This window comes from Rhinatrema bivittatum, chromosome 6 (assembly GCF_901001135.1).
Source record: "Rhinatrema bivittatum chromosome 6, aRhiBiv1.1, whole genome shotgun sequence".
Taxonomy (NCBI): Eukaryota; Metazoa; Chordata; class Amphibia; order Gymnophiona; family Rhinatrematidae; genus Rhinatrema; species Rhinatrema bivittatum.
In genome coordinates, this window is record NC_042620.1 from 358,761,618 (window position 1) to 358,783,697 (window position 22,080).

Sequence of the window (22,080 nt, forward strand, 5' to 3'; positions counted from 1 at the left end):
AAATTTTAACTAATTGATCAGAAATTTCATTTTTTAGTTCCTTCAGTACCCTAGGATGCATACCATCTGGTCCAGGTGATTTGCTTACTCTATAGTTTGTCAATCTGGACTATTACATCTTCCAGGTTCACAGTGATTTTGTTCAGTTGTCTGACTCATCACCCCTGAAAACCATCTCCGGAACTGGTATCTCCCCAACATCCTCATTAGTAAGCAAGGAGGCAAAGAATTCATTTAGTCTTTCTGCAATGGCCTTATCTTCCCTAAGAGCCCCTTTAATCCCATCTGCTAAGCTGAGACATGGAGCTTTCTTCACACATTCGCAACCCTCTACTGCTTAGATAAGGAAGGCCGTCAAGACTCTGCCTTTGGCTAATCTGTCTTGCAGAGCTTTGTTCCAGTATAATCCCCAACTCCATCCACAACCATCTGCTGTGATTTCAGGCTGCCTCATTGCCAATAGCACCCCAATTATTGTGCCTGGTGCATGAGTTGTCTGCTATTGGCCTGTTGTAATATGAAGCGGCCTGTAACTTGCTAATCAAACATTTGTGAGGACTACCATCCTGCTTGTCCTGGGAGAAAGCAGAGTTGCTTACTTGTAACAGGTGTTCTTCCAGGACAGCATGATGTAGTCCTCACAAAACCCACCCGCCACCCCGCGGAGTTGGGTCTGCTTACGTTTTATTTTATTTTTCGCTTGTATTTTTTTGCTACAAATGAGACTGAAGGGAGACCCCTGTGGACACAGGGATCATGGCATGCTGGGCGTGCTCAGTGTGGCAGTGAAAGTTTCTAGATTGACAGAAAAGATTTCCGTGATAGGGCTCCGTCCAGTGACGTCACCCATATGTGAGGACTACATCCTGCTGACCTGGGAAGAACACCTGTTACAGGTAAGCAACTCTGCTTTGTCTTTAGTACTGCAGTGTATGGTGTACATCATAGTTTTATTCCATTACTTTAACCTATCATCTGGTCCTGTACTTTTGTACTGCCTTAGAAGTATCAAATTACAATTTAAACAATTGAAAAATTTTATACCAACCAATCACTACAAGGTTTTACTTCTTGTTAAACTTTTTATCTCTCCTCTAACTCTAATCCCAGTTAGAATAACCCCTGTTTTATTGTAACTTTTTCTTCTATGCACTTGTTATACTTTTGTAATGTATACTCTTACGTTTTAGCTATGTACGTTATAATGTATTGCTCACCCCTTGTTTTATGTAAACCGACATGATACGAACTTCCGTGAATGCCGGTATAGAAAAACACAAATAAATAAAAAAATGTGCACTATTTCCCTAATAGGATGAAGAACCTGATGAAGATGATGCTTATCAAGTTTTGTCAACATTAAAAAGAATCACTGCTTTCCACAAGTAAGATTTTGCTAAAAAAAAAAATTCTGATAGTTTATTTGGAAGATTTATTTTATGAATTTTCTGTTATCCCCTTACTATAGGGCTGAGTGCACATTTTGTGAAATGCAGCAACTACCTAGAAGCAATAAACCTTCATTTTAGAGTGAAAAATTACTCTGAAAACAATCTGTCTCAACAGAGGCACAAACATGGGTCATTTGACCTGGTTGTATGTATAGTTGGATTGCTGAGAGCTGTTCTAGGAAATTATTTGAGTATGCATGACAAAGGTCTTAGCAACACTGGAACAATTGTCACTGCTTTGTCTGTCCAAGTTAGAGAGAATCTAGATCACTGTTTTCCAACCAGTGTGCCTTCAGACCATTGACCATTGCCTAATCAGATCCAGGCCAGCAACTCAATGCATCACAGCAACAAGAGTCACTAGCATTGACTCTTAAACGTTAAGAGACTTCTTTCTGAGACACATATATAATCTACTCCTGGGAGAATTCTGTGAAAAATTTTAGAATTCTGCACATAAAAACTTAAAATTCTGCAAAATTCTCCAAACTTTATATTGGTCAAAATAACACAATTTACATGATGGTCTTTAAGTAATTACATTTTTCTAGCATGTAGCAGATGGACTCAGGACCAATGGGTATAGTGTACTCCTGATAGCAGTTGGAGACGGATCAGATTTCAGTCTGACGTCAGCCCTAGTACATATACCCCTGCAGGAAGTGCAGCTCTTCAGTATTTTCCGTCTCCATAACAGTTAGGGACTCTATGCACGCTCGCACAGCGTTAGAGTAATTTTACCAAAGAAAACAAAAATAAGAAGAAATCTTACCTCTACAGACGAACCCTGCTCTCCTGCGGTGACACCCAATGGGTCCCTCCCCCAGTTGGGAATTCGCGAGGTGATTTCCCCAATCCCTCGGAGGTAAGCCTTTGTCCGACGGCCGACTCTCGGCGGGGACCTAGCCCCCGACATCGGGTGAGGCTGAGAGGCAGTGGGTGCAACTTCGAGCACGGCGGTGAAGGTATTTTCCCTCTCCCCCCGCAGCCAGAGACCGCCTGGAACGAGACCGGGAAGCTCTGAGACAAGGTTCCCAGTACGTACCAGGATCAGTCCAGACAGCTGGGTTATGCCTCCCCTCCAGCAGATGGAGTCAGAGAGAAAACTGAAAGCACCCCCTAGATATACTGGTGTGCCTCCTGCGGTCCTTCAGTATATTCTCTGACTCCAGCAGATTGAGAGGCATAACCTGCGGTTCTGGTCTGGTCAGTTTCTTGGTACTGGGAAATAGAAAAAAAAAAAAAAAAAAAAGAAGAAAATTGGGGAGACAAGGGACAAGATCAATTGGTTCGTCTTTTCTGTCCTCTGTCTGCCCGTTTGTCTTTGTGTGTTTGTCTGGCGCTGCGAAGTTGTAGTTCAGCGTGGGGCAGGCTCGGAGGGTAATACCCTCCTCTTATTCCCGGGATTGAGTGTCCGTGTGGCTGGGGGAGAGCTTACCGGTGGGCCGGTCACCCTCCCCCCCCAATACCAGGGATTTGACCCTGAAGGGGGTTTAAAAAAAAAAAAAAAAGTTACAACGAAGAGTCATTTAAGACCTGTTGGGGACAGGCAGTGATCTCCCCTGCTTAACCCCGCGTATAAAGCCTGCCCGTGCCTTTCGGACCCCGGAGGGGGTGGCTAGTTCACCCGGCGCGCGCTCGCGTTCCGAATTTCTTCTCACCAGATTTTTGGCGCCTTTTTTCGCTGACAGCACAGCGCTCCATCTTCGGATGCCGCGATCCTCGGCTTGCCGGACATGTGGGGAGGCGGGGGCGCGACTCTCCCGCGAGGGTCTCTGCCCCCGATGTATTCCCGGGGGTGAGGGACCCTCGGGGGGGCCGAGCGCTACCCGCAGCCGCTCTCCTCGTCCCTCTGCGTCGCGGCACAGCAGCGCCTCAGGCAGCCGGTCTTCGGCCCCTCCTCCCTCGGGGAGGAGTGCGGTGGCCATCTTGGCCACGAGGCAGGATGATTTTTCAGCTTCGGAGGAGGAGGACTCCCCTCCTCCCTCGCCTGACGCGCGCAGCCCGCGCTCCCAGCCCGATGTGGGGTCTCCTCGAGGCCCTCCCTCATCGGATGCCACGAGGAAAGGTTTAAAAAGGTCGGTGCCGTTTTCATCGGATTTTGTGCTTTTAATGCACAAGGTGTTTTTACAGGCAGAATCCGGCTGGGAGCCGGAGGTGCCCCCTCCCCCGAAGGTGCCCAAAACGACTTCCTTGCCCCGGGGGAGTCCGCCGGGGGGGGGGGGGGGGGGTCTGCCGGGGCTACGGCTCCTCGCCCGTGGGGGAGAGGAGCTGCGGACCTGAGCGATACAGGGGCCGCTCCAGAGTCCCCGGGGGCTCCGGATTTGCTGACGACGGACGAGCAGGGGTCCGTAGAGGGGGATGACCCTCAGGTGCTCCGTTTGTTTGCTAAGGAGGAGTTAAGTGCCCTTATTCTCTACGTGCTGCAGTAGCTGGAATTAGTGACGCTGCCTCAGGAGGCGGATTCGTCTACGGGGGATATCGCGATGGCGGGGCTTCGGGCCCCCCCTCAGACTTTTCCTTTCCATCACAAGGTCTTGCAGATTGTCTCGAAGGAATGGGAACTGCCGGAGGCTTCCCTGCGTGTGAACCGAGCCATGGAAAAGTTATATCCCTTACCTAAGGATTCATTGGAACTGTTGAAGACACCCGCGGTAGATTCGGCTGTCACGGCTGTGGTCAAGCATACGACTATCCCCGTGACGGGGGGTATAGCGTTGAAGGACCTCCTAAGACCGCAAGCTTGAGGTTTTATTAAAGCGTATTTTTGATGTGGCGGCACTGGGGGTCCGAGTGGCGGCTTGCAGCAGCCTGGTGCAGAGGGCCAACCTCCGCTGGGTTCAGCAGCTCCTGACCATGCAGGAGCTCCCTCCGGGCGAGGCTGAGCAGGCAAATTGTGTTGAGGCAGCGGTTGCTTATACAGCGGATGCCTTGTATGACTTGTTGCGCACATCGGCTCGCATCATGTCCTCGGCGGTCTCAGCCAGGAGGTTGCTGTGGCTCCGTCGTTGGTCGGCGGATGCCACCTCCACGGCGAGGTTAGGTTCCTTCCCTTTTAAGGGCAAGTTGCTATTTGGCGAGGAGCTGGATCAGCTCATCAAGGATCTGGGTGACAACAAAGTTTACAAGCTGCCGGAGGATAAGCCTCGGCAACCTCGGTCCTTTGGTAACGCCAGGACTCGCTTTCGGGGGCAAAGGCGTTTCCGTGGGGGAAGAGGGGGTTCCTTTTCCCAGCGGCAGCAGGCGACAAGATCCCAGGCCTGGTCGTCTTCTTCCTTTCGTGGCAGGAGGCCTCTACGGGGAGGCTCCTCCCAAGGTTTTGCTGCCATCAAGCCCGCACAATGAAGGTGCGCGGGCCCACTCCTCCGTTCCCGTTATCGGAGGCCGGCTGTCCCGGTTCTGGGAGGAGTGGGTCAAAATTACTTCGGATCAATGGGTCCTCGATGTGGTTCGGTACGGCTACGAGTTGGATTTTGTACGTCCCCTCCGGGACCTTTTTATGGTATCGCCGTGCGGGCCGGAAGAAAAACAAGTAGCTATAGCCCAAACGGTCGCTCATCTACAGGCTCTGGGAGCGGTGGTTCCAGTTCCGCGGGACCAGCTTCGGACGGGTCGGTATTCCATATACTTCCTGGTTCCCAAGAAGGAGGGCACCTTCCGACCCATTCTGGATCTCAAAGGAGTAAACAAGGCGTTGCGGGTGCCTCGCTTCCGAATGGAGACCCTCCGATCTGTTATTGCGGCCGTCCACAAGGGAGAATTTTTGGCTTCTTTGGACCTGACAGGGGCCTATCTACACATCGGAATAAGAGAACGGCATCAAAGGTACTTGAGGTTCATGGTGATGGGGGACCACTACCAGTTCTGCGCCCTCCCATTCGGGTTGGCCACCGCGCCGAGGGTGTTCACCAAAGTTCTCGTGGTGGTAGCGGCTTCCCTCCGCCGCCAAGGCGTCCTTGTGCATCCTTATCTCGACGATTGGCTCATCCGAGCGAAGTCGCATGCGGCTTGCACCCGAGCGGTCTCCTTAGTGGTTCACCAGCTGCAGGAGTTGGGTTGGGTAGTCAACTTTGCGATGAGCAGACTCGAGCCGACCCAACGCCTGGAGTTCCTGGGAGCTCGGTTCGACACCTTGGTGGGCAAGGTTTTTCTTCCGCAGCAACGTATGCTCAATCTCATGACTCAGGTACGGCGCCTGTTGGAGCTCGAGATTCCCACGGTCTGGGATTATTTACAAGTCATTGGTCATATGGTGTCTACTATGGAGATGGTACAATGGGCTTTTGCGCATATGCGTCCGTTACAAAGAGCGCTTCTGTCTCGGTGGGATCCCCGCTCGGAGGAGTACGGGATCGAATTGCCGTTGCTGGAGCCGGCTCGCTCCAGTCTCTCTTGGTGGTTGACTCCAGACAATCTATTGCAGGGGGTGGACCTCGAACCCCCGTCCTGGTTGGTGGTGACAACGGATGCCAGCCTGTCGGGCTGGGGAGCGGTCTGCCAGTCCCGTGCAGTCCAGGGCACCTGGTCAGCACTCCAAGCAACTTGGTCCATCAACCGATTGGAGACCAGAGCGGTCCGCCTGGCCTTGCGTTGCCTCCTACCACTGGTACGCGGACGAGCAGTCCGAGTTCTGTCGGACAATGCGACCACGGTGGCGTACATAAATCGACAAGGCGGCACGAAAAGCCAAGCAGTAGCGACGGAGGCGGCGCTGTTGATGTCCTGGGCGGAACGGCACATAGAGCGTCTCGCGGCCACCCACATTGCCGGCGTGGACAACGTTCAGGCGGATTACCTCAGCCGGCAGCACCTCGATCCAGGAGAATGGGAGCTCTCGTCGGAGGCGATGGCTCTCATCACGCGGCGTTGGGGGACCCCGCGCTTGGACCTCATGGCGACCCGTCTAAATGCAAAGGCGGTGCGCTTCTTCAGCCGGAGGAGAGAGCACATGTCAGAAGGGGTGGACGCACTGGTCCTTCCGTGGCCACGTCACATTCTTCTTTATGTGTTCCCTCCGTGGCCCCTGGTAGGGAAAGTGTTAAGGCGCATAGAGTCACATCACGGTCCGGTGATTCTCGTGGCTCCGGAATGGCCGCGGCGTCCGTGGTTCGCGGATCTGGTCAACTTGGCGGTCGACGGCCCACTGCGTCTCGGGCATCTTCCCAATCTTCTTCGCCAGGGTCCAGTATTTTTCGATCTGGCGGATCATTTTTGTCTGGCGGCTTGGCTTATGAAAGGAAGCGGTTGAAGAAGAGAGGTTATTCGGATGCGGTGGTGTCTACTCTCCTTCGGGCGCGTCGGTCTTCCACTACACTCGCTTACGCGAGGGTTTGGAAGGTCTTCCATGATTGGTGTGACACGGCGGGTATCTCGACCAGACGTTCGTCCGTGGCGGATATCCTTATGTTTTTACAGGATGGCCTGAAGAAGGGCTTAGCGTATAATTCGCTGCGAGTTCAGGTGGCGGCTCTGGGCTGCTTGAGGGGTAAGGTCGAAGGCTCTTCCCTTGCGAGTCATCCAGATGTGGCACGGTTTCTGCGAGGGGTTAGAAACTTGCGTCCTCCCGTCAGGCTTCCCTGTCCGTCTTGGAACTTGAACTTGGTACTCCGTGGTTTGTGTGCGGCGCCGTTTGAACCTATCAAAGCGGCTTCCTTAAAGGATCTGACTCTCAAGACGATTTTTCTTGTGGCCATTTCTTCGGCTCGCCGGGTTTCGGAGCTTCAGGCTCTCTCTTGTAGGGAACCTTTTTTGCGCATCTCGGCCTCGGGAGTTTCTCTACGGACTGTCCCTTCCTTCTTGCCGAAGGTGGTCTCCACGTTTCATGTCAACCAGACGGTGGAATTGCCTTCCTTTTCGGACGAGGACCTCCAGTCTTCTCAAGGTAGGGATTTGAGACGTCTCGATGTTCGACGGATTCTTTTGCGCTATTTGGAAGTTACCAACGAGTTTCGAAAGTCGGATCACCTTTTCGTGTTGTGGAACGGTCCCAGGAAGGGGCTCCCAGCTTCCAAGGCTACCATTGCACGCTGGTTAAAGGAGGCTATTGCGTCTACGTATGTTGCCTGTGGTAAGCCGGTTCCCACTGGGCTCAAGGCTCATTCTCTGCGTTCTCAGGCTACTTCGTGGGCGGAGAATCACTTGGTCTCTTGTCAAGAGATTTGCAGGGCGGCCACGTGGAAATCCTGGCATACTTTTTCCAGGCATTATCGACTTGATGTCCGTGGCCCTCTTACAGAGTCCTTTGGGAGCAGTGTGATTCGAGCGGGACTCTCAGGGTCCCACCCCAGTTAAGGCGGCTCGGGTACATCCCAGCTGTCTGGACTGATCCTGGTACGTACTGGGAAAGGAAAATTAGGTTCTTACCTTTGCTAATTTTCTTTCCAGTAGTACCATGGATCAGTCCAGACGCCCGCCCTTGGTGCTTCTGGGAGTCCGCTCGTATTCTGTTGTTTTACAGTGCAGTTTTTTGTCTTGTGTCGGTCGCCACAGTGTCATGTGGCCGGTTGCCATTTTGTGGTGTTCTTGTTGTACATTTGTGGTGTCCTGTTTGTTGTTCTGGTTTTTACCTGTTTTCAAGGATGTGGCTACTTGATCTAGTCACTGGTTAAAAAAAAAAAAAAAAAAAAAAGTTTTTGTGGGGGGACTTGGTATGTAGTGCTTAAGTCATTCCTTCTGCTTTGATATCACATATACTGAAGGACCGCAGGAGGCACACCAGTATATCTAGGGGGTGCTTTCAGTTTTCTCTCTGACTCCATCTGCTGGAGGGGAGGCATAACCCAGCTGTCTGGACTGATCCATGGTACTACTGGAACGAAAATTAGCAAAGGTAAGAACCTAATTTTCCTTTAAGTAGAAATCTATTTAAAAGTCTCCTGTCTCCAAGCTCGCGGAGTCGCACAGGTTGCCAGCCGGGACCAGTGCCACCGGGTTGATCTGCCCTAGCGGGGCTAGACCCCGGTTAGATCAGAGGGTCCTCCCACGTGGAGACCCTCTGAGGTGGTTGCCATTTTGTCTGCGTGGTCGCCGTCACCATTTTGATCTCTTCGCCTCCCTGTCCGCCGTTCCGATCCGTGAGCACAGAGGCAAGCCGTGCGCACAAATACCTTGTGCACACAACGTTGCGCGCTCAAGTACCGTGTGCACAAGTGACGTGTATAGCCACGCGCTTACTATGCTGGGTGCCTAACTTCGATCTGTGCGCTCAAAAGCGCGCACCAAACCTACGCACACAACTTCGACGCACCGGAGCACACTACTGTATTTTACATGCAGAAGCCATGGCACCACCGGAAAAGAAACTCGAGGAGCAGGGCCTTTGCCCAGCATGCCACATTAGAGCTGCACCGCATGAGGAGGCCACGGCTCTGTGTATACAGTGCAAAGAGGACCTAGGGGATCCAACTCATGGCCCTGCTCAGCCGGTACCGGGTTTCAGCCTCTCGAGCAATACTCCGGACGTAGCATTGCACAGCGGGACCCCCCCTCAAACGGGGCTCCCCAGGGACAACGGTGCCCCTTAGTCTACACCCAGCATCTATCTCCTGGGTGGAATTCTTCAAAGGTCTGCATACCTTCGTCCATATGCAACCGGGGCCTCCTATAATACAGCCAAGGGCTCCACCAGAGGACCTCAACATCCCGGGACCCTCTATGCCCAGGGAAGTGATCCCACCATCCAGAAGCCACACCTTCGGGGACACGGACAACTCGGATGAGGATTCAGAACCCTTGGAGGAAGGGGAACTCCCTCTGGGGACAGAGCACTACCGAACCATGAGACGCTTTTTCACCAAGGACGAGCTTCCAGACCTGGTCACACACAGCTTAAAAGAGCTTGCTATTCCGGGCACAAGTGCCTCGGGGGAACTTAAGACGAACCTCCTACTAGAGGGACTCCGTCAGACCTCCCACCATTTCCCCCAATTCAAGCTGTCCAGCAACTAATTGACCTGGAATGGGATGCCCCGGAAACTACGTTCAAAGGGGGGGCGGGGTCTGGCAGCCAAGTACCCTCTGGACCCAGCCACCAAAGATCTCCTGGCATGTCCGAAAGTGGATGCCATGGTCTGCGCGGTCTCGAAGTGCACTACTATCCTTGTGGAGGGAGGAGCAGCACTCAAGGATGCTCAAGACAGGCGTCTGGAATCTATCCTCAGTCCTTTGACGTCTCTGCTATGTCTTTACAGATCGCGGCCTGCTGTGCCGTGGTGACACGCGCCTGCTTATCACAGACCAGGAGCAACACTCCTGAGGAGGCCCTGGAACCAGCAGTATCATTCCTTGCGGACGCCGCTTCTGATCTGGTGTGCACCGCAGCTAGTGGAGTGTCATCTGCCGTGGCAGCCAGAAGACAACTCTGGCTCCGAAACTGGTCGGCCGAAGCATCCTCCAAAACAAGACTCACAAGGATGCCTTTCAAGGGAACACTCCTGTTCGGAAGCGAACTAGAGAAGCTAGCCAACAAATGGGGCAAGTCCCTAATGCCATGGCTACCGGAGGACAGGAATAAGAGAAAACAGCGATCCTTCCCCCGAACCTCCAGGGGCAGAGGATCACAGCGCTTCAACCCATATAGAAGCTTATATCAAGCAGCCCGCCCTGTAGGCCGAAGCCAGTCCTTTCGGAACAAGCACAACACAAGGGGAGCCAGGTCGTGCCCAGGCCCCAGCCGCACCCCACAATGAAGATCAGCCGACCCATCCAAAGGAAGTAGCCATAGGAGGCAGGCTTGCCCTATTCTACCAAAGATGGGTCAAGAGGGATATTACCTGGATTTCTACCACCTCCCTCCGGACAAGTTTGTGGAATCCCCCTGCCACGACCCTTCCAAGAGGATGGCAGTGGAAGCTACACTGACCAGATTGCTAGCCTTAGAGGCTGTAACACTGGTGCCTCCACAACAAATAAATACTGGACATTATTCCATCTATTTTATTGTCCCCAAGAAGGAGGGAATGTTCAGTCCCATCCTGGACCTCAAGGTGGTCAACCGTCACCTGAAGATTCCTCGCTTCCACATGGAAACCCTACACTCGTTAATAAGGGCGATACAACTAGGAGAGTTCCTTACATCCCTGGATCTGTCTGAAGGCTACCTACACATTCCAATCCATCAAGAGCATCAGCGTTTTCTACACTTCTCGATCCTGGACCGTCACTACCAGTTCCGGGCACTACCATTTGGGTTGGCCACTGCATCCCGGACGTTCACCAAGATCATGGTGGTGGCAGCAACACTGAGGAAGGAAGGAATCCACATGCACCCTTATCTTGATGATTGGCTGATCAGGGCGAAATCCCCAGAGGAAAGCCACCAGGCAACCAACAGAGTCAAAACTCTACTGAGAGCCTCGGGTGGGTGGTCAACACAAACAAGAGCTGCCTGTAGCCCTCCCAATATCTAGAATAGTTGGGAGTCCGGTTCAACACCAAACAAGACAAGGTCATCCTGACACCAACAAGGAGATCAAAACTGATGACCCAGTTGCAAACCCTGTTGAGCGAACTTCGCCCCACTGCATGGGATTACCTACAAGTCCTCGGCCTCATGACATCCACACTGGAAGTAGTGCCATGGGCACGAGCTCACATGAGACCCCTACAACGCTCACTACTATCACGATGGAATCCACTGTCCCAGAACTACACCATACGTCTTCAGCTCCCGGACAGAGTTTGAGCCCAACTACGATGGTGGCTACAAGAAGCCCATCTGAGCATTGGAACGAGACTATCCTCACCAACCTGGATCCTGCTCACCACGGATTGCAGCCTACGAGGATGGGGAGCACACTGCCAGGAGCTAACCGCCCAAGGGCAATGGAACAAAGAAGAGTCTGGATGGAACATCAATCGCCTAGAAGCCCGGGCAGTCAGACTAGCCTGCCTACGGTTCGGTCACAGACTCCGAGACAAAGTGGTCAGAGTAATGTCGGACAATGCCACAACAGTGGCCTACATCAACCGTCAGGGAGGAGCCAGAAGCCAACAGGTGTCTCTGGAAATAGACCTCCTAATGTCATGGGCGGAAGTGAATCTTCAAGAGATCTCTGCCGTCCACATTGCCCGGAAAGACGTCGTCGCTGCGGATTACCTCAGCAGAGAAACTCTAGACCCAGGAGAATGGAGGCTATCGACCACAGCATTCCAATTGATAGTACACCGTTGGGGAACACCAACCATGCAACTCCTGGCAAACCGGTCCAACGCTCAAGTGCCCAGTTTCTTCAGCCGCAGGCGGGAACCCCAGTCCCAGGGAATCAATACCCTGGTATAGACCTGACCACAGGAGACTCTGTTATACGCCTTCCTGCCATGGCCCCTATTGGGCACAATCATCCACAAGATAGAGCACCACAGTGGACCAGTACTTCTAGTGGCCCCGGACTAGCCAAGAAGACCGTGGTACGCAGACACACGAAGACTGCTGATAGGGAGTCCCCTTCCGCTACCTCCACACAGAGACCTGCTCCAACAGGAACCGATCCTCCATGAGGATCCAGCTCGATTGTCTCTTACGGTCTGGCCATTGAGAGGACTCGTCTAAGGAAGAGCGGATACTCGGGAGCAGTAATTGACACCCTACTCCGAGCATGCAAGTTCTCAACATCCCTAACGTACATAAGGATTTGGAGAGTATTCAAAGCCTGGTGTGAGGACCCCGACATCATACCACACTCAATCATAATTCCTGTGATTTTGGAATTCCTGCATAACGGCCTACAGAAGGGATTGTCTTTCAATTCCATCAAGGTACAGGTGGCCGCATTGTCATGCTACGGAACAAAAAGCGAAAGCGGCAGCATAGCCTTTAACCCGGATGTCTCCCGCTTTCTGAAAGGAATCAAGCAGATCCGAAAACCCCTAAAGGTGGCCGGTGCCTCTTTGGAACCTCAACCTGGTCTTAGATTTCCTAGCAGGAACCTCCTTCAGACCTCTCCATGGCCTGTCTCTCCGACTATTAACATTGAAGACAGTCTTCCTGCTGGCAGTCTGTTCGGTCCGTCGTATATCCGAGCTACAAGCACTGTCCTGCCGAGAGCCATTCCTCAGACACCCTAGGAACCATCCAGTTATGCACAGTTCAGTCGTTTCTCCCCATAGTGGTGTCTCACTTCCATCTCAACCAAACCATCTCGCTACCATCACAAGATGAGCATAAGAATTCGGAAGAGGCTCGAAGTCTACGCCATCTCAAGTCGGCAGGCTGGAAAGATAGGAATCCGTATGAATGATGGACCATCTATTCGTCCTTCACAGTGGGAAGAAGCAAGGGGAAGCGGCCTCGTGAGCAACCATAGCCCGCTGGATCAAAGAAGTCATCAAGGCGGCCTATGTAGAAGCAGGCAAGCCACCGCATTTACAAGTTAAGGCGGTGGCTTGCCTGCTAGAGCCTAGGTAGTGTCCAGGGCAGAAACCAAGATGCTGTCACCCGCCGAGATCTGCAGGGTGACGACATGGTCCTCCATCCACACCACCTCCAGGTTTTACTGCCTGGATTTTCAGGCTCTGGAGGACACAGCATTTGCAAGGGCAGTACTAAGTGGGTCACGGGCAACCTCCCACCCGGTTCGGGAGTAGCTTTTATACATCCCACTGGTCCTGAGTCCATCTGCTACACGCTTGGAAATGGAGAAATTACTTACCTGATAATTTTGTTTTCCTTAGTGTAGACAGATGGACTCAGCATCCCACCCACGGCTGCCGTTATTCATGGAATTCTCGGGTGACATCCCCGGGAGCGAGTAATTCATGGGTAAGCCATGCTTCCCTTCAGCTACGACACCCATCCTACCGGGTGTCGACGTTTCCTGGTTGAGGGCACTGGCGGTCTCCAGCTATAACCAATTCAACCGGTTCAAATGAATTAAGTTAACCAAGTTATAAAGTTAATCAAGTTATTCAAATTATTCAGTCATGCATATATCCACAATGCTTTTCGAGGAGAATACTGAAGAGCTGCACTTCCTGCAGGGTATATGTACTAGGGGCTGACGTCAGATTGAAATCTGCTCCGTCTCCAACTGCTATCTGGAGTACTCTATACCCATTTGTCCTGAGTCCATCTGTCTACACTAAGGAAAACGAAATTATCAGGTAAGTAATTTCTCCATTTAAATTAATACAGAAAAAAGTTATTACTTAGAGAAGTAGAATTTTAAATATTTTGAGCAGAACTTCCCTAGAAATTCACTGTAAGAGTGTTCCTTCCACTCGCTCTCTCTACTCCCCTGGCCATTTTGCCCTCTCAGGCCCCAACTTCTCCACCTGCCAGTATCTCTCCCCTCCACTTCTAGGCTCAACCCCTTCCACTGTATCGCCATTCCCAGAGTTTGACACCGTTCTCAGTACTGCCCCTCACACAGGCTCCCTCTCTAACACACATGCTCCCTCTCTCTAGTACACATGCACACACCCTCATACAGGCTTCCCTCTCTCTTGCATACACACCCACACAAGCTTCCTTTCTCTCTCACACATACATCCTCACGCAGGCTACCTATGTCTCTCTCTCATGCACCCCTTCACACAGGATCTGTCTCACACACACACACACACACACACACACACACACACACACAATCCCTTTACACAGGCTAGCACCCTCACATATACACATGATCCCTGTTTCATACACACGAACTCCCAATCTCTCTCACACCCACACACTCCTTCACAATCCCCTCACATAGGCTCCCTCTCTGGCACCCACACTCAAGCATCCCCACCTCTCGCCTCCCATGCTCTCTCTTACACCCTCTGGCTTGACCCCCTGTTCTGTCACCCCCCCCTGCTCTCTCAACTTCCCTAATACACCTCACTCCCCTTCCCTCTCTCACCCTCCCCTCTCCCTGCTCTCTCACCCTCCTCTCCAACAGCCCCTCCCCTCCCCTCTCTCACTCCCCCTCCCCTCTCTCACACCCCTCTCCTCTCTCTCTTCTTACACACACACACACACCCACACACACACACATTCACTCACTCACACTCTCTCTCACTCTCACCGGGGCCATCATCTTCGCGCACTCCGTTTGCCGCATGCCGGGGTCTCCTGCCATTTTTGTGCAGAAAATGTCAATTCTGTGCAGGGGGGGAATTCTGTGCTCTGCAGTAGCACAGAATTCCCCCAGGAATAATAATCATACATGCCTTTTCTTCCTAGCTACAGCATGAATCCCAGAGTATGGTAATTAATGGACAGCATGCAGAGCACATATTTATGCAGTGCACACATTGTATACAGCACCTTCTCATCTTCCCCCCCCCTCTTAAATTTCCTTCTTTGAGTTCTTCCAGCCTCTTATTCCCATGCGGAGTGAGAGGGGAGAGCATGCATTGAGTGCTGGATGGAACTCATTCTAGTATTAGGAGCTACAGTTCTGGAGAAGCTCAGACAGCCATAGTCAAATTAACAAACCGAGCTAACTACCTGAACCCCACACCAAGTTGTCCCTACTCCTGCACATATGCATAGAGGGGCTAATGTAATAAGCTTTGCTGAGCCTACTGCAAGTTTTTTCTTGTGTTTTAGTATAGGCTTTTCGGCGTTGTCATTGCCCGGTTATGTGTAAAGGGCTTTACTCAAAATAGGCTCTGCATCAAATTGCAGGCTAATAGCTTTCAGGCTGATACAGTAAGGAGCAGTAGGAAGAGCTGCGTTAGTGCCGGGCGCACCTGCGTTTTGCTGCACGCACAGTCCGGCTCACCTACCGCTCGATACTGTATGCAAGCCTGGGTGCGCTGGTACATGTCATTTCAAATGACATTTGAAATGACAGGCACCAGGAAGTGGATCCCAACTTTAACCAAAGAAAACCTAAAATCCCCTACTCCCGAAGCGACTCGACATGTAAAATATGTAAAACCTAAAAACCTAAAACCCTCTCCTCCCGAAGCGACTCGACATGTTAAATATGTGAATAAGTGTAACCAACTTACTTTTTGTTTCTTTTTCAACCCTTTCAGCCTTCTCTGCCATCCTCCGGACGGGGCAGCCGGCGGCAGAAGTGGTTTCCATTGGCCCTCGCTGGCGAAGATGGACGAATGCACGCCCGTAGTGCACAGGCGCTCAAGCTAATGAAAGCACATGGACGGGCGTGCGTGACGTACGCCATGACGTCACGCACGCACGTTCATGTGCTTTCATTGGCTTGAGCTCCCGTCAATTTGGGCGCTCAAGCCAATGGCTAGAGCCAGCGAAGTGCATGACGTCACGGCGTATGATTCGTTGGCCAGCGGGGGCCGCTGGAAGCGGCCCCCGCTGGCGAAGACTGACGAACACACGCCCGTAGTGCACGGGTGCTCAAGCCAATGAAAGCACATGTGCGTGCGTGACGTCATGGCGTATGTCACGCACGCCCGTCAATATGCTTTCATTGGCTTGAGCGGCCGTGCACTACGGGCGTGAGTTCGTCCGTCTTTGCCAGCGGGGGCCGCTTTTGCCGCCGGCTGCCCCCTCCGGAGGACGGCAGAGAAGGCTGAAAGATCTGAAAAAGAAACAAAAAGTAAGTTGGTTACACTTATTCACATATTTAACATGTCGAGTCGCTTTGGGAGGAGGGGAATTTAGGTTTTCTATATTTCACAGGTCCAGTCGCTTCGGGAGGAGGGGATTTTAGGTTTTTAGGTTTTCTTTTGGGGGAACGTTTGCCGTCTACCCTTACCCCTGCCTCTAACGCAGGGGTAGGGGTAGGCGGTAAATTAGCAGGTTAAACGTACAGCTAAACTGCAGGTTAAAAAGGCGATAGTCGGGACGCGCGTTACTGAATGGGGGGAATAGCTAATCCGATCGTTTACATCTCATATACATGTCGCGGGCGGAAGGGGTTACTCGTTGATTTAAAGAGGCGGTAAGAATGGGTTAAAGGGGATAGTGAATCGCGGATTGGACTAACGCGGCCAAATTCTGAGTAGAAGGCGGGTTAGAAGCAGGGTAACCACGGCCGCACTTTACTGTATTGACCTGTTTGTTAGTTATTACTGTGCAATGCAAGGAGGCATGCTAGTTGGTACAGAAAATGTAATGCCTGCTCAGAGACAAGCGTTTATTTTCCCTTTGGCTGGCCTGGCAAGTTCTTTGACTTCCCCAACATGCAGAACCACCACTACCTCTTACAAAAACACCCAGCAGGCCAGGTGGTCCAGATCTGGGGTTTCTCCCAGCCCTCTCCCCCCGGCTCACCTTGGCGGCAAGGAGGTCCAAGGTCGGACCTCTGTCTCCTTCCATTCCCCTTAGACAATTAATTTGAGCCATGGAACTCCCTAGTCTCTTCAGTCCCCCTCCTCCCCACCCAGGTATACCTGCTGAAAAAGACCTTACCTCCTCCCGCAGGACTGTTTTCTCACTGACAGCTGATTGGTCCTTTCATTGACACATGACAATGAAAAGGGGATTGGTTCTTTCACTGGCATGTGACACTGGAGGGACCAATCTCTAGACAGAGAAGGAATGAATAACTTGGCATGCCAATTGGTCCCTCCACTGTCACATATCAGAGAAAAAGAACAATCCCCTTTATTATAAGGTGAGCCAGAGGGAAAAAGAAAAAAGGAAGGGGGGGGGGGTGTAGGCTGGGCAGGGCTTTGGACCAAGAGTGCCTTGCCCATTTGGTCAAATTTCATTTTGGTAAGATGGAGTAGCAATTTCGCCATGATGGGGAGAGATTGCGGAACTTGGGTTTGATTTTCTTTTTCCTTTTTAATGTGAGTTGGCATGCAAATACACCATGTGTCAAAACGTCCTGCTACACCAGTCCAGTCATCCACAAGTAGGTTGCTTCCTCCCTTCCAGCAGATGGCAGCAGAGAACACGATTTTCCCAATGTGGTATCATTGCCTCTACTTAAGGGTGCCACAGCTCAGAAAGCAACCAGTATTTCCTGCCTCCAGCAAATTATAGGAACTGGTGGTGCAGCAGGAAATCAGTGGATCTTCAAGCCTGTCAGATCTCAGGCCAGGCCACGAGCCAGCTGTGTAAGCCTTTTTGGCTACCTCCCAGTTCTAGAAGGGGCTAGGTAGAGCCTGGAGGTAGGGAGTAAGACATAACATAGAGAGGCTACAGTATGTATTACACCTGAGTTTAACTGTTCCAGATACCTAAAAGATAATGAGACTAGCAGGCTGCATGCTGCCAGTGGGAGATGCCGTTGAGCAAGGACCTAAGACCATATTTCATCGAGGGGTGGAGAGGCACCCAAATACCTGCACATGTGGATGCAGGCTATACTGAGCGCAGTAGGCCTGATGCTGGATAGTCAATGAAAGGTGGCCTATATATATATATATCCTGATGAGCTGTCATATCAGAGTTGTTCTTTTAAACAATTTTAACGTTGCATTGGGCCTTTTAAACAGTTCTGTGAACTGATCTTTGGAGTTGGTGCTGAGGGGTAGAAACTCTGGTCCCCCTCCACTTTACTTTCTCAGAGAAAAGTATGTTTAAAAAAAAAAAAAAGAAGAAATCAAAGGACATGTGGCGCTTATCTCTGGCGGTGGTAGCGCTGCTTGGCACGGGATAGCTCTCTGAGAGGCAGGAGATCACGACGGTGACAGTACCTGGTAAGCGGCTATTTTGGAGGGAGGGCTCATGAAGAAGGCTGACCACAACAGTCATTGCAGTGCAGTGCAGCTGCAGCAGAGAGAAGACCCTTGTACCAAACATGTATGCACAAGGAGCACAGTGCTTGTGTGTGGACATGTCAGTTGTTAAATTCAGCTCTCCCTCGCACGATGCTCAGCAAGCCATGAAGGGCTGAGGTAGGCAGGAAATCCAGAGGGGGGTGGCTAATTTTTCAGTGCTTCCTGCACATTTCAGTCAGCATAGTCTAGAATCGGCTGGACCCAGAGGTTGGGGGGAGAAATTCCTCCCATGTTAGTGCCAGTTTTCTCACAGGACAAGCAGGATGGTAGTCCTCACATATGGGTGACATCATCAGGATGGAGCCCAATCACGGAAAACTTCTGTCAAAGTTTCCAGAACTTTGACTGGCCCCTACTGGACATGCCCAGCATGGCACTAACCCTGCAGCCAGCAGGGGTCCCCCTTCAGTCTTCTTTTTTCCACACAGCAGTAGCCTCGCGGTTTAGGAGCTCTGAACACATTCCTGACAGGAATTTTTCCTCACGGAGTTATTTAAAATAGCTTTGTCCCACAGGGGTCCCTCTTCTAACTTTCTCTGGCCGTGCTACTCCTGTAAGTTTTTTTTCGTCGATTACCGTCTAGTTTGGCCCTTGCAGCCTACTGGCCGTCGACCGTACCGCGACTTGATTTTTCTATGGCCATGGCGGCGGGGTTTCGTCGGTGCCCGGATTGTACTCGCACAATGTCGATAACAGACCCTCATAGAGTCTGTGTAATGTGCTTAGGCTGTGAGCATGATGTCCTGACTTGCACCAAATGTGCCCTCATGACACCAAAAGGTCGCAAAGCCAGAATGGAGAAGATGGGACTCCTCTTCCGTGCTGACACCCCGACGCCGTCCATCGCATCGACGTCATCAGAACCGGCACCGTCGAAGTCGCACCAACATCGACAGTCGTCCGGTGACCGCCTGCCATCGATGTCTTCACAGCCATCGACTCCCGTTACTCCCCCTCAAGATCGAGGGGATCGAAGGGAAAAACATCGCCATCAGCATCGTAAGTCTCGGACTGTCGAGGGAGGGAAATCATTGACCGAGCCACCGTCCGAGCCACCATCGAAGAAGCCCCGTCCAGGAACGGCACCGATCACTCCTGCGACCGGGTCGTCGAGGCCACCCTCACCCGATCGGGGTTTGGGAGTAGCGATTCCGCCTGTAAAGGTGGTCCCTCCGACTGTGCCTCAGCCTCCCTCTTCTGTCACAGAGCCGGAGCTGATTGCCCCAGGTCTCCGGGAAGAACTGGACCGGGTGGTCCAGAAGGCCATCAACAAGGCGATGCAACGGCTCCAGGTCCCTCCAGCACCGACATCGGTACCGAGAGTGGAACCGGTCATCAACCCGATTCCAGCAGCACTAGCACCGCTGCTATCCCGGATGGAGGCGCTCATGACTGCCCTTCCACCGGTGATTCCCGGGTCTCCGATGGCTCCGGTGCGCTCCCCGATGACAGCCTCATCGGGAGGAGAAACACAGTTTCGCATCCCTCCTTCGGGAGTTCTGCCTCAGCCATCGATGCCAGGTCGTCCCTTGCCACCTATTCATTCATCAGGAGCGATACGCACATCAGCACCATCGATGTCTTCGATACCGGCACCGATGCCTTCCAGGCCGTCCACGGTGCCCCCGGCGATTCCTTTGATTTTCTCGGAGCCTCTGCCGGGGCCTTCGGGTATCCATCCCCTTTCTCGCCCTACCGGTCAGCCTACTGATCCTTATGACACCTAGGGTGATGATACTTCTTCAGACACCGATGACTTACCTTCACCTCCCTCTCCTTCTGAAAGTAGAAAGCGTTCTCCTCCAGAGGACCTCTCTTTCATTAATTTTGTGAAGGAAATGTCGGAATTGATCCCTTTCCAGCTTCAGACGGAGCAAGATGATAGGCACCAGATGATGGAGCTTCTCCAATTCCTGGATGCCCCTAAGGTGATCACTTCTATTCCCATTCATCAAGTTCTTCTTGACCTCCTCAAAAAGAACTGGGAAAATCCTGGATCCATTGCCCCAGTACACAGAAAGGCTGACACTACCTATCTAGTACAGTCAGCCCCTGGCTTTCAAAAATCTCAGCTTGACCACCACTCAGTTTAAGGATAGGCTTCTGTTTGGGGACGATCTGGGCTACTTGATTAAAAAGGTGATCCTTTTATGGAGCAAGTGAGGGACGAGCGCAGTTCTGAGATTCTAGGTGCTACAGGCTGGGGAAGCAATTATTTTCTTACTCTTGCAATTTTCCGGGGGCCAGTACCTTCAAAGTTTCTGGAAGCCAAGATCTGATGCAGGCTCTTCCTGTGGATCTGGATGGGCACTCAGTGAGTTAAAGCAGGTTCATTTACTGGTGACCCTGATGAGTAGATGCAGGCATTTTACCTGGAGTGGGCTCAAATAATTTCAGATCAGTGGGTTTTAGAGATGCTACAAGCTGGATTTGCAGCTCCCCATTGTCTATGCATTCCTGGTATCTCCTTGCTCTGCTCTGGACAAAAAGTAGGCGTTCTGCGAAACTCTTTTGAAGTTGCAGCTTTTTCGTGTGGTGACTTTGCTACCCATTTGTGAACAAGGTTGAGGGTGGTATTTGTCTTTTTCATGGCACCCAAGAAAGAAGGACTACTTCTTCCGTTCTATCTTGGATCTAAAGGAGGTGAACCATAGTCTGCAAGTTACCCACTTTCACATGGAAACATTAGGTTCTGTGCTTGCAGTCAGATAAGGGGACACCTGTCCTCTCTTGATCTGTCACAGGCCTATTTCCACATTTCCATTCGGTAGGAGGATCAACGGTACCTCCGATTTTGCATTCTGCAGGAGTGATGCCCTTTCTGCTAGCAACGTTACCTCATATCTTCACCAAAATAATGGTGGTGATCGTTGCAGCCTACCTGAGACACAAAGGCATTATGGTCCATCTGTATTTGGGTGACTGGCTAATCTGGGTGAAGTCCCGTCAAGTGGCATGTCAAGTGTCCAGCAGAGGTGGTCCATGTTTTAGAAAGCTTGAGCAAAGTCATCAAATTTACAAAGAGCAAGCTTCAGCTCACGCAGTCCCTGGAATACTTGAAGGGCAGATTTCGATAGACAGGCTGGTCAGGTGCTCCTCGCAGAAGAGTGGATGCACAAGGTGATTCTGTAGGTGCACAGTTTGGTAATACTTAAGCTTCTCGGATTGATGGTGATGCTGAATCTTGTTCCATTGGCCAAAGCACATGAGAGACTGTTGAAGAACTGTGTCGCTCCATGGTGAGACCATACCTTGAGTACTGTGTACAGTTCTGGTCGCTGCATCTCTAAAAAGTTATAGTTGCGATGGAGAAGGTACAGAAAAGGGCGACCAGAATGATAAAGGGGATGGAACAGCTTTCCTATGAGGAAAGGCTAAAGAGGTTAGGACTTTTCAGCTTGGAGAAGAGACGGCTGAGGGGGAGATATGAGAAGTCTAGAACGGGTAAATGTGAATTGGTTATTTACTCTTTCGGATAACAGAAGAACTAGGGGGCACACTATGAAGTTAGCAAATAGCACATTTAAGATTGAGAGAATTCTTTTTCACTCAACGCACAATTAAGCTCTGGAATTTGTTGCCAGAGGATGTGGATAGTGCAGTTAGTGTAGCTGGGTTTAAAAAAGGTTTGGATAAGTTCTTGGAGGAGAATTCCATTAACTACTATTAATCAAGTTGATTTAGAGAATAGCCACTGCTTTTAGTGGCATCATTAGTGTTTGGGTACTTGCCAGGTACTTGTAGCCTAACAGGATGCTGAGCTTAATGGACTCTGGGTCTTGACCCATTATGGAAATTTCTTATGTTCTTACTTCCTTCTGTGTCGTTGGTTGCCTCAGTCCCAGGACTACAGAGTTCGGCTTCCCATGCAACCAGCAGTGCTGGCCTTTGTTTTTGTAGTTGGTTCCCTTGCACCTGTTGGAGGAGGTGGTCAGTGTCAGCATGCCCTCCTAGATCTTAAGTTTCGGTGGATGCAAGTCTGACCAGC

General features: G+C 51.4%; 1 protein-coding gene across 1 annotated transcript in view; it reads left to right on the forward strand.

The window, feature by feature from the left end:
* STAG2 (stromal antigen 2) overlaps window positions 1–22,080 on the forward strand; it is a 1,172,735-nt gene that overhangs the window by 761,697 nt on the left and 388,958 nt on the right. The window contains 1 exon segment of the mRNA XM_029607875.1: window positions 1,315–1,385. Within this exon segment, the coding sequence (XP_029463735.1) occupies window positions 1,315–1,385 (71 nt within the window).